The following is a 13,461-nucleotide window of genomic DNA, read 5'->3' as shown; positions in this document are numbered from 1 at the left end:
TTGGCTTGCACACAGCCTCCTGGTGACCAGTCTTTCTTTGTCACAACGTGACAGCGTCCCGGCCAAGGGGTTTTTATAATAGAAATTAAAGAGCTCGCCTAGAATAAGAAATGAAAACATGGTTAAGAAAATTTTTCAAAACAGAGATTGAGTTCGGTCTTTTCCTATAAATGAGTGTAATATTACATATTTAACCAGTGTGTGAAGAAAAGGATCCAGAACTAGAGTTTGAAAGTTACCATTATTGCTAGTGTTATTCCTAGTTTCAGAGTTACAGTTTATAAAAGTTATGAATTATGTCTGAGAAGGAATACAGTTATGTTTTGTTTTCTCTCTTCCTTTTGTTTTCTTATTTTTCTATAAAAAGCATACTTTTTCCCCCTAAAATATACTCTGTTCTTGAATTTAGGGTCTTTTTCTCAATATGTGCCCTTCTCCCGTTGCTTTGCAGTTACGGAGACTAAGCTGGCTAACTTAGAGAGAGAGCTGAGGAGCCTGGAGGCAGTACTGGACCGCATCAAAAAATGTAAGCCTCTTCCTGCCTCACTGGGTTCCCGCTCTCCCCTTGTGCTTGAGTGCTCTGGGTTTTCAGGAGGTGGAAGAGAACTAACAATTGTGTACACAGATTATATACCAGGACCTGTGCTAGGTTGGTAATTTCTCATAATATGGTTTCATTCTGTCCTCTCAACACTGCTGTTTGTGAGCATTATGCTTATTTAACTTACAAGTTAAAGGAAATAGGTCCAGGATTTACAGATAATTCATTCACCATCACCCAGATGGGAAGCAGTAAAGGAAAGCTTGCATGGAGGTCTGCTGCCTCCAAATCCTTGCTCCTTCCTCAGCACCCACTGTACTCAGATGGCTGTCCCTGCCCCTTTCTATCCTGGCATCCAAGCCTGGCAGCGGTGCCCACGCCTGTTTCCCTGTCCACCTGCACTGGGGCAGTTTGTGCAGGGGGAATGTCTCCAGGACAGGCTCCCCCAGGAGAGGCGGGGCTCTGCCAGGGCCTTCCCTACCCTGAGGAGCTCCCCCTCACTAGGACCTGACCTGAGGGGGTTGCACATGGGCTCCTTTTCAGAGTCCTGACTCCCCAACAAGGGCGTGGTCACCTACTGGCCTGGGCTCCAGGCCGAGTCAATCCCACCCATCCTTTGTGATTTCAGTGCAAACCTTCTCCTTGGGCAAGAGATCTGGAAAGAAGCTCTATGTGCCCAACAGTGAAAAGATGCCTTTTTCCAAAGTGAAGGCTCTGTGTGCTGAGCTCCAGGCCACCGTGGCCACCCCCAAGAACGCCGAGGAGAACAAAGCCATCATGGACTTGGCCAATGACCATGCCTTCCTGGGCATCACAGATGAAGCGACCGAAGGCCAGTTTGTGTATGTGACAGGAGGGAGGCTGACCTATAGCAACTGGAAGAAGGATGAGCCTAATGACTTTGGCTCAGGGGAGGACTGTGTGATCCTTCTAAAGGATGGGATCTGGAATGCTGTCTCCTGCTCTTACTCCTTTGTGGCCGTCTGTGAATTCCCAGCCTGAAGAGGCAGTTCCTCAACCCCTCCTTGGCTCTACTGAGCTCTCTGCTGCCCTAAAAGAAAATTCAGTGATGTGTTTCTCATGCCCAGTGTTGACTCATTTGTTGGTGGGGATGGGAGGAAAATGAAGGGATAGATTTGATTATGGGATTAGGGAGTAAAAAGAGGCTGACATAAGGGTTTCTGGTCCAGTTCTTGGCAGAGGACATCCTCTGTCTTGCGTAAGAGCATAGCACTGGGTCACAGTCACACCATGGAAAGGGCCCAGTCTAGCCCTGTCCTTTCTCAGGGAGGACACTGTGGCCAGCCACAGGGACCCATGGAGGGCCACATCTGTGTCAGTCAGCAGCAGATCTCAGCCTCCAAGAGATCCAATTCCTTTTGTCCAAAGCTGCCACCACTTGATGCACTTGATCCTTCCCCATGGCTAACCCAGTGCTATCTGTGACATGGATATGTCTTTAGCTGCTCATGTGCTGCACCAGAAAAATCTTTGCCTACTGTAACAGCTCGCAATATCCAATGTCCATGTTAGAAGTCCAAAGCTGTAGAGAATGTTTATAAAAGTTTATCTGAACTAAACAAAGGATACACCTGGAAGCCAGACAACAGCCTGAGAAAATGCTTCTCAGAATGACAGTTTTTAGCTTCCTTTTTGCACTTGGAAGTGAGGATGTAAGGGAGAAAACTGAAGGTGGAGGAAAGCCAGGCAGAAAATGGATTGCAGGGTAGGTGACGAGATTCCGTGCTCTGTTGAGGGTGGTTTCTCTTGAGGCATCTGCAAAGAGGCAGTTCAAAGGTGTGTTAACCCTTTTACTAAAAACACTAGATGCCTGGAGTGTGACTACTCACTGTGACCTGCCCAGTTAGAAATCTGTGATCAGATCACCCTGGGAGGTTACGTTCCATGGAACCCCTTTTGCTTCCACACCAACACGGCACCATGATTAGTCCCAGGAATCCCCAAGTGGCTGTGGCCTCCTTAGAGTCACCAGGGCAATCTTGAGGACAAAGGACAGCCTTTCCTCCCAGCATACTTTTAGGACTGATTTGATATGACCCATGCCAGCATCACTGAGGGGGGCAAAAGGTCAGGCAGACTCCTGACCTCCCTCTTCACAGGGCACTATCAGTCTCAGTCTGTCCGTGTTCAGTGTTCTCTTCCTCTAGGGACACCCTCATCCCATGATAGGTCAATGGGTCCACTATTAGTAGACTCAAGAGGAAAAACTCCCCAATGGTGAGCTTCACACCCTGTGGGTCAAATGATGCAGCATCAACCAGTAGGCGAACCAAACCCCCTCTGAGCAGGATTCTGATGCTGTGGGCGCACAATCCTGCTCATGACCATGCATGTTTGTAGCAATTTCAGGGTCGGTGGAGCTGAGATGCTGCAGAACCCATGCAGCAAACTGGGGAGAGAGTGAATTTCAGCTCCACTTTGAGGCCATTCACCAAATAAGATTGAAATATAGTTCATGAATATCCCAAAGGACACTTAATAAAATGTTTTTATTAAAATTAGTTTTCTATTCTGTTTTTCTTTGTATCTGAACTACCAGAGAGAGCACCATAAACTTAGGATGTGCTGGATGAGTATTTGTTGAATGGGTACACCCCAAAAATCCCCACATGGATGCATAGATTGGATCTGACAAGTGAATGTAGGGAGGGGCCTCTCCCAGGTGCCCTCCTTCTGCAGGACTGCAGGGCAGGGGTGAGAGGTGGCCTGGGAAATGCTGAAGGCTGGCAAGGTAGGGGTGACAGGGCAGGACCTGGCCTCTAGCACACCGAGACTGTCACATTTCTGTGTTTTCAATCCCAGGAGACTCTCCTTCAAGCACTGCACTTGGGTGCAATACCAAGAATAATTTTGTGATGTCGAGCAGAATAATACTCTATTTTCAATTAAAGTCCATTCTGCTTACCAGAGGAGTGGGAGACTACTTCAAGTTTAGAGGCACCTATCAAACCAATGGTCAAGGCAAATAGAAAAAGGGAAGAACAGAAACTTTTAAGAAGAAAGGAAGATACACATACGATGACTCAGCAAAGAAGGATTACTGCAACCAAGCATGAAAGTTAAGGCCTAAATTTTCTCACAGCCAAGAAAACCAGGAGAACACGGACTGGTAACCATCATATAATTCTTTTTGTTTTCTGTAAGGGGTAGTGGGATTATGTTCTCCCCTGAAGAGAATGTCTTCATGTTTATACAGTGCATAAAGGACAGTATCTTTAGATATGAAATTGTAGAAGACAGTCATGTACTTCACATAGATTGTTTCCCCATATGAATGGTTGCCCCCTAGTTAGGGAAACAGTAAAAATCTACAGGATAAGCTCAAATTCTTCCAATCCCCTTCCAGCCTTCTCCTCTGCCTGTTCTTCCCCTGACCTTGCACCTGATACTCTTTTCAGAGCTCCTCTCTCTAAATGCATCTGACTGCCACCATTCTGCCTCGAACTAGGATTGAGGCCACCACCTCCCTGAAATTCACTTCCCAATTCTTATCAGCAATAGGGGGACCTATGCAAGTTAGCTCAGGTGAAGGAGGCATAAATCTAAAGCTACAGGATTCTCATGAGCGTCTAAAGATAGTAACTGCAGTTCATCCAGGCTTCCCAGGACCTGGAACAAGAGGGACATATGGATTCAAGGAGACTCTCCAGACAGCCTCTCTCACTCCCTCACGGGCTAAGGGCAGGCAGTTCCCTTCACCCAGGGATATACGATGACGACATCTCTTGCACAGGGGACCTAATCAAACCAGGGGCTCCAAGGACAGGCCTTTGGGCCTTAAGCAGCACATTCCCCTTGGACGTCAGGAATGGGGAGGACTGAGGGACCTCTTGAGCCCCGCTGTTTGCCGAATCCCTCCCCAGGCTGGCTTTTGGACCAAGAATTGGCAGGCCTATCTGAGCTGCAGTTTTTCTCTGCTGCGTCTAGCAAAGAGTGAGGACCCGAAGGTCATGGCTCAGTGCATTCCTGGACAGGAGGCTGGAGCTGAGACGTCTGTGGAGCCTGGGCTCTGACTCCAGGGTTGTGCCCAAGGGAGAACCAGGCCTGGGTGTCTGTGCCATGTTGAGGCTAGAGGAGAGGCAGTAGGTTGGTGGGAAGTGCAAGGTTATCATGCATCTCCCTGCCTAATGCTTTGAGTGGCATGTGAGCTCCCTGGGCCTCAATCTCTATCTAAATTGCTCTGTCAAGGCTTCTCCCTGCTAAAGCTGGAGGAGTCAATGGTCACACAGATTCAGATCCGTGGGGCCCATTTCAGGAGCAAACACTGCAGGATCTCAGAACTTTTCAGTCTTTGTTACCTGCCATTTTGTCCAAAGTCATTGTGGCCTGAACCGGATCACCTATTTCTCAAGTCCATAGAAAGCCAGACCGAGAAAGTTAGAATGGCGAGTCCACCTTGCTCTCAAGATGGGAACCTTGAATTTAAACTACATGTAAGTCAACGGTCTCCTGAGGGAGCATAGACCCAGCCAGTGTGATTTGCTTCTGCAACCAGAGGGGAAACAGCTACCAAAGCTTGCAGTGTTCAAGGACCTGCTCCAGCTGGGCTCTCTACCTGGAATTGCAGGGCCTCATGCCTGCAGAATCATCTTTCTGTGCAGCCCTAAGGCTCTGCTGTTCTCACTCTCAGCCATGCCCACGCCAGAGGATGGGGACATAGGGTACTGGCTAATGGCCTAGGATTTGCATTCCTCAGCCCTCCTTTGTGCCCCAGGCCACCTGCTTCCCTCTGTGTGGCCGTCAGAGGTCCACATGTGCCGGGTCACAGTCAGAGCTGGACTTGTATTTGCAGGTGGCAGAGGGCCTCTGACCTGGAAGGTTGTTTGTCATAATTGTGTAACTGACCTGTGCATTAACCTGCCAAGAATCAGGGATTCATACCCATTAACCAGGAAGAGACCCAATGTCATCATGGCGATGTTGGAAAGTGAACTTTGCAAAGTGATGTTGTCTTTGTAACCCTGAGTGCCACCTCATGTGGCTCTTCAGAGGGATGCCAGCAGAGCTACCTGGAAGGCTTGGCAGAGTCATAGGGTCAAGTTCGTTCCACTCTGGACCCAGTGCATCAAAAGCTCAGAGGCCATCACTGTGGTGAGGTCCCTAGGCGATCCAGATGTTTGGCCAGTTTTGGAAACCACTGCTCAAGGAAATACAACCATCCTAGCAGCTCTGTGCCTGCCTTTTATTTCACAGCGAGACCCAGAAGCCAGGGGGCCAGGGCTTCTCCATCCGTGTAGCCCTTCACAAGGTGAAGGGGGTCCTGCTTAACTCCACAGTGTCAGATCCCAAATAACATCCTTCAGCTGCTCATGTCCCACGAGTAAAACACAACTGCTGACCCAAATCCTTCCCTCTGCATTTCCAGGGTCTGACTGCCTCCTGGCTTCAGGCAATGGGCCTGGGTCTGGAACACCTCTGCCGAGTGTCAGAGAAGGTGAGGCACTGTGCAGGTGAACCCCTGATGGGGAATTGTGCACATGAATTTGCAATCTTTGTGCATGTGTGAGTGTGTGAGTTTCGGTATAGAAACCAGGAGACCCAGTGGTTGAAATTCCCAGCATCCTGCTGTTAGCAGCCTCAGCCCCTACCTCCCCACCCCCCCACTCCCAGCCTATATCCAGGTGCCTTACTATGCACACCCCTCACTGAGGAGCATTGGCTTCAGGTGGTGTCAGGGCCTCTGGGTGAGGTACGCACATGCTTGGTCATGGACAAAGTGTCCACAAGTGCCCTTGAGCTGAGCACTACGACCCCTGGGCTCAACAGAGATTGTGTGGGTGATAACATGATCCCCCTCCTGCAGGTCCTGGCTCTTATTGTCACTACTGTCCTCCCCTTCAAAGCGTTTATCTGACCATTGAATGTACGGCTATTCCAACCCCAGTCCCCATTACAACACCCAAGATTATTTTCTTATTGGCAGTTGTGGACATCTGAAATCATCCTGACCATTTACTTGTTGGATTTTGTCAGTGTAGCAAAGTCATTAAGAGGACGCTGGAGCCCTGGCTGGTTTCGCTCAGTGCATAGAGGGTCGGCCTACAGACAGAAGGGTCCCAGGTATGATTCCGGTCAAGGGCACATGCCTGGGTTGCAGGCTTGATCCCCTGTGAGGGTCGTGCAGGAGGCAGCCAATTAATGATTCTCTCACATCATTGATGTTACTATCTCTCTCTCCTTCTCCCGTCCTCTCTAAAATCAATGAAAATATATTTTTTTCAAATGAGGATGCTGGCTCCAGAATGCCTGGATTCACACCCTGTGCAGCTGAGGTCCTGAGCAAGTCACACACACTCTGGACGTTGGTTCCCTTCTTGGTAAACATGGGATATAAATAGTGCCCCCCTCACAGGGCTGTGAGGAATAAATGGACTGGCACAAATAAGGCAGCCAGAAGCGCACTGGCCCTGATTGACTGGCAAGCATTCCTTCTTGGTGTTACTGTGATTAGTATAATCACCTGAGTCATACAATGAAGTCCAGGGCCCATGATAGGGCTGGGGACCACCTCACTCTCCACAACTGTTGAGTGAATAAATGAATAAACAAATAAATGAAGGAACTGCAGTCCCCCAATATGTGTGACCCCACAACCTTCTCTGGAGCTTGACTCAACTCCAAGCTGGAACCAAGAGAGAAGTTGCGGGACTTATTTTGGAATATGGCTCTGGGCACAGCTTCCTTTCTTGAATAACTGGGTTTAGCTGTGTAGCAGGAGCAGTGGCTTCATGCTGCCCTCTGCTGGTGTCTCTAAGACAGGGCTAGCAAACTCAGAGAGCCAACGTGGGGGCCAGGTGAGTGGTAGGGCCCTTGTCTGCAACTTCAGATGTTCCTGCCTTCTTCCCTTCTGCCCTGATTGCTATATCCAGTTAGAATGCATTTCCTCAATGCCCCTCCCCTGTAGGGCCAGGTCCAGACATACTCTCCCACTGGGTGACCAGATAGCCCTCATGTCCAGCAATCCCTGGAACTGGTGGAATTCTTTGCTCCTGGTCTGTGTGTCTCTCTCATGTCCACACCTTCACTGTGAGCTCTTCAGAGTGCCACCCCACGTCCTCCTCCTTACCTGCCCACCTCAGATCTCTGTGTCTAGGCTGATGTCAGAATCCCTGCAAGGACAGGTCTGGCTGGTGGAGGCTGGATGTGTGGGCATCCCCTTTAGCTAGCTGTGTATCTCTGTGACCTTCAACCAGAATCAAGCTCTATGCGTCCCTCTTCCCCGCCCCTCAGCATCAGCCAGGAGAGACTGTGCACTTCTCTTTGAACCAGGTTCCTTTTTACAACATTGCTAAGTGTTTACCTCTGACTGTTGTGGTGCAGAGGAGTTCAGGCTGAGGACCTGTAACTAAGGAAACTTGAGAGACTGCCCTAGGACCCATGAAGACACCTAGCAGACCTCAGCCCACATAGAGATGTTGGGGATCTCCTGCAGGTCTCCAGTGGAGATGACATTGTTGCCCCACTAGCTGTTAGTTTGTGTTGTAACTGAACTTGGTCTTCCTGGAAGCCCAGCTGATGGGAGCACCGGAATTATTGCAGGAGACCCAGAAGGTGCCTTCACTTGCTCACTGATGCAGCTCAGTGGCTCCCCCTGGTTGGGTTCCCTCAGGTCCTGTGGAGCCCTGACCTCTTACACCAAGAACAGCAAACACTAGCACACATGTTGCCCCTCTCCTCCCCCATATCAGCAGCAGACCTGGCCACTCAACTGCCACATACTCAGCTGGGATGAGACCCCGGGGCCATTTTAACCCTGCAGTGACTACCAATGGATCTGAGATGGTGTGTGGAAAAGATCCCATTGTCCAGCTCTGCCTGGTGCTTCTGCCAAGTTCAGCTTCTTATTCACCTAACAAACCGTGGCATTGGGACCACAGAAGCACTATCAGAGTCCATAGGAGAGTTCCCTGTGTGACCCTTTACCCAACAAGTACATCCTTTGGAGAGAAAACCTTGACCTCCTTTGAGGACCCTTTCTTGTGCTCTGTCTGCAGTTCCTAGGTGAGCATCTACCCTTACTTGAGGTCTGGTTCCCAAGCATCCCAAGGGCAGGGACCAGGAAAGGTTGGGTGCATTTAGGATGCACCATGTGGAAGGGGTCTGAGGAGTCCAGAGGCAGAAGCACCCACGGTCTGAGATGGAGGATGGATAGATGCTTCAGAGATGGCTTAACACCACACTCAATGTCCATGCTTTTATTTTGTCATTTTTTACAATGAAAGTAAAGTACATTTTCCTCTAGTATAGTTTGAACTTTAGTCCATAAATTTTTGGAAGCTTATTGCTGTTTAATTTGAGTTTCTTTAATTACTACTAAGATTGTACATTTTTCATGTTTCATTACTATTGGCCATCAGTATATCTTATTTCATGAATTTTCTCTCCTTTTAGTAGATATTTCTGTTCTCATTCCTGCTTCAATATTCTTCATTTTCTTGTTGATTTATCTGTTATATAAATTTATTTATAAATTTATATAAATTTATGTAAATTTATATAAATTTATTTGCAAATAAATGAGCATTTCAATTTTAATCTTACATTGCTTTACTTTTTGGCAGAGAAGTTTTATATTTTAATTCAGATTTTGAATTTTATAAGTAAGTAAAAAATCAGATTTTATTTTTCCTCTGAATGCTTACCCATTTAACTGAGAATTATTAATTGAAACATTCATTATTTTCCCATAACCATGGTAATCTATTCTTATCATGCATATAGGACATATATGTATGGACATACTCGGGCCTGGTTTTGGTGGCCTTTATATTTGGCCCCTCTGTTCCTGTATTAGTAACACACTATCATAATTATGTTCGTTTTATAAAACCTTTGACATAAGAGGACCAACTCCATTCTCATTGTACTTTAAGTAATTTTTCTGACTGTTCTAGGTTGTTTATTCTATCATAAGACCTCCTAATGAGGTCCTCCAGCCTCACTCTGTTTTGGAACTGAGTCTTTGGAGAACTCACATCCCTCTCATCCTCTTCCTATCCTCTCAGGCCTCTGTGGCCTGGGGCCAGGCGTCCTGGGCTTGCTCAAAACTCAGCAGCACTTGTACCCTCCCCTTCCTGCCCTGATCCAGCCCTCTGATGACAGAACGCATTCCCTTGGCCTTAAGTTGTCATATGACCTTTGACCTTGGCCTGACCCCAGCCACTTACATGTGAAATGAAGCATTCAGGGAATTAATAAAAGTGTAGAGAGGCTGGCAGTAGGGTCACAGTGCTATTTCCTCAGGTCAATGGGCCTGGAAATGTCTTAAAAACACTTTATTCAACCGTACAAACAGGCTTACAAATAGGAATTCAGGATTTCATTCACTCAACTCTTTCATTTTTTCACTGTCTTCTTATGAAACAAATATGAAAAGTACCATTTTGCTCATGTAGGGAGCACCCTTCTGAGTCCCTCTGTAGCTCAAGGTTGTTTGAGTCAGGCAGCCTGAGAGAGACTATATTGCTCAGGTAACTGAAAGTCAAGTAGGTTAATATTCAAAATTTATGCAGTAAACATGGGCTACGTATGCTGCAGTGACAACCTCCAAATCTCACTCAAGGTCCAGGTAGAACAATCCAAGTGATCTTCAAGAGCAGCTATTTCCCCTGCATTTGCTCAGGTTTCGGGAATGCTGGGTTACACAACATGTTGTAACCAGCAATGCTGCTGCGCCCACCATGGCAGCGGAGAAAAGGGCATTTCAGACAGTGCAACTGCCCTTATCTGCTTCTACCCAGAAGCGACACAGGTCACAGGCCAGCCTTCATAAGGTCTCTTGTATTGAAATATTCACAGACACACAAAAGCAACAACAGTAAAGCCTATGATAAGACACCTGCTATTGGCCATAAGGGGGCCTAATAGACACAGCGTGACAATAATAAGAAGTGTCTTGGTCTCTGAGTAGCTTCTTGATCCCACAAAGAGATGGCTTTCCTCTATTCTCCTGGTTAAAAGGTTTTACAAATATCCACTCATTTCAAATCTTCCTGTTGAGCGCCTCTATTATGTGCAGGGACACAGTTCTTCAGCTTATTCCTCATATCAGGGATGTTCAGGGATAATAGCATCTATGAGAGTATGATGAGGTGCCTGGATAGATATTTAGCTTATAAATATGTTGTCCCCTCTAGTAGATACCTGGGTTCTTGGCTCTAGTATATAAACACTGGTAGCTTGAAAAGGTCAAGCACACCATTAAGCTTGAATTAAGGATATCCGGAAGATAAGAGTGATTGAGAATGCCCCGAACTTAAGCAACTCAGTTCTCGTTGTTTTATATCAATGAAATTCAGGACAAAGATAAAAGATCCTAACACCAACAAACATCAGAGTGCGCCCCACTGTCAGTTCATGATGGCAAGTGGGTTGGTTGAGTAGCAGGAGGGTTGAGAACCAGGATGTGATCTGAGAATATACTATGGAACTGAGCAGGGGCGTCCCCATGGAGCTGCTGTCGTTGTCACCCTCTGCACGTGGAAGGACCCCAGGCTGCTCCCAGGACATCACCTGGCACTGTGAGGGTCATAGCATCTCTTGAGAGGTCAGAGTCACGCAGTCCTGGCTTCACTTGGCACCCAGGCTACTACACTAGGAACCAAGGCTACTATGGGTGGGGCCGGGCTAATGCTGTTTAATGCCCGTGTTCACCTCTGCCCATGAATGTGAGTGTAGGAGAGGTCTCTGTGCTAAGAAAGGGTTAAAACCTGAATTTTCTGAAATACTGGCCTTAATCCTTTGCTTTCGTGGGGTTGTATCTACGGAACCCAAATGACCCTCCTTACTTGTTCTCTGTACTGGAGAGCGAACCGGACCCCATGCTGAGGTGGATCTAAAGCTTCTCCCAGGGCCTGGGATCTCAACAGTCCTGTCTTCAACCCCACAAGACAGTTCTTTTCTTCACATTGAGTCAGTTTTGCCATTTCCCTCCACTTTTGTCAACGAAATAGGTTGCCTCACGTGCTGGGATGGGAAGTGGTCACTTTTAGAGGGACTGCCAGACCACCATGACCTTCCATGGGTCCAAATGGCCATACTGTGCTGTGGGGTCCACCCCCAGGCCTAGTCTATCGGGCCAGAGGTGAGCATCTGAGACAGGCAGATTCACTTCCACAGGAATTTTGACCTGATATCAAGCAAGCGTTTCTGATCTCTGTGTGACACATGACTCTGTGCTTGGGCAGCTGAGAGCCTGAAGCAGAAGAAGGTGGTGGGAGAAGGAGGAAGAGAGACGAGGATGCACAGAGGCAGAAGCAGGGAGACCGCACAGCGTCGCTTGTGCACCCGCAGTCCTTGAGCCACCTCAGAGCTCTTCATTCTTAGAAAAAATGCCTCCCTGGGCTTAAACCATCTCCACTGCTTTTTCCTTTGTATTTGCAATGAAATACCTTTCTAAGCTCCCTGGTGGATGGTGTCCAGGTTTGACTCCTGAATTGAAGATTATTTGCTCACTGTTGCATAACTGACATATTTCAGAAGCTGCCAGGACTTGGGGCTTTTTTTTTTTTTTTCTTTTCAGTAACAGGAAAAAGGTCTCAGCAGAGAGACTGAGCTGTGTGCTGTTTGGAGGAGTGGTTTTTCTTTTCCTTTTCCTTTTCTTTTTTTTAACCTATCAATAATCACTTTATTTAAATTATTTTTCATTTTTAAATTATAGGTGACATACTGTGTTATATTAATTTCAGGTGTACATCCCAGTGATTAGTCATTACATAACCTACTAAGTGATCATCTCGATCAATCTCGTCCCCATCTGACACCATGGTTATTACATGTGGCTTTTTGCTTTCAGACCTGCTGTCCTACATCTGAGGTGTGGCTGCTGAGTGTTGGGAAGAGGGGTGTGGCCTCTGGTCCCTGGGAACAAAGGAGGGCTGCTTTCCTGTCTTGTTGCCTCTCCTATGAGCCTGTGCTTCTTCCGGGTGTCCTTCCAATTTCTTAAGCCCAAGTGTCATTAAAATCAACTGGTATACAGAGGCCTTTGGTCTAAAAGTTGACCGGCCAGAAGTATAAGGTTTAGGATCAGATGACCTTTCATGTGACCAAGTTGTAGCACTGGGGTCTAGAGCAAGCCACCCCCCACTCCCCTCTATGGGAGGAGGTGAAGAAACTGGCCAGCTGTCTCTGAGGCTGTGTGGGGGAAGAACCTCCTGGACGGAGGCCAGGTCAGGGCTGGGGGTGAACCTGAGCGTGGCTGGACCCTCTGTGCCTGAGATCTCCGCTGGAATGGGGATTGTGCAGGTGGGACTCCCTCCCATGAGCCGACAGGCAGTCACAATGACAGGGCAGAATGAGGTCCTGGTGTGCAGGGATGCGGAGGAGGCTACTCAACTGGGCCACACAGTCCTGCCAGGGAGGCAGATGACCTGCCAGGTCAGCCCACGGCGCTGTGCACCTTCCGGGGCTCAGGCCTTGAAACAAGGAGCAGCCACTGGAACCGCCCAGCCCTGGGGCTCCAGCTGGCCTTGGCCAAGGGGTCCCCGGCTCCGGGAGGTCCTGAGCAGTCATGTAATGTGGGTGCCAGGGATCTGAGCCCTGAACAGAATGAGCTCATCCCTGGAGTGAGAGTGAGGAGTGGAGAGAATGTAGAGCTAAGGCTTGAGCAGGTCTCCAGTAAGTGGTCAAGAAGAAGATGAGGGGCTAGCAAAAGAGGAAGATAAGGAACTGCCATAAGGGGACACCAAAGCAAGAGGAAGGAGTGACAGATGAGGGAGTGACAGAGGAGGGAGGGAGTAACCAGCTGGGTGACAGTTTGAGGAGGCAGAGGGCTGAGGAGGAGCCTTTGGATTTTGGAGACTAATTTTATCCCTTGCAATTGGGAAAGCAGGCTGGCCCTTCTTCCTCTGACAGAGCAGACAGTGAAGCCAGTTTCGTATTTTCTGAGAGAGGAGGAGTTC

The 13,461-nt window shown here is 48.1% G+C and overlaps 1 protein-coding gene across 1 annotated transcript; it reads left to right on the top strand.

The window, feature by feature from the left end:
- Window positions 1-1,195: 1,195 nt before the first annotated feature.
- Window positions 1,196-1,577, top strand: LOC102252698 (mannose-binding protein A; the record flags this gene model as incomplete). Its single annotated transcript, XM_014544200.1, has 1 exon — window positions 1,196-1,577. A coding segment is annotated over one exon (348 nt), but the record flags the coding sequence as incomplete, so codon positions are not given.
- Window positions 1,578-13,461: the final 11,884 nt, after the last annotated feature.

This window comes from Myotis brandtii, unplaced genomic scaffold, assembly GCF_000412655.1.
Source record: "Myotis brandtii unplaced genomic scaffold, ASM41265v1 scaffold356, whole genome shotgun sequence".
Lineage (NCBI taxonomy): Eukaryota > Metazoa > Chordata > Mammalia > Chiroptera > Vespertilionidae > Myotis > Myotis brandtii.
Note: the sequence above shows the minus strand (reverse complement) of the source record. Positions and strands in the feature narration are given on the sequence as shown.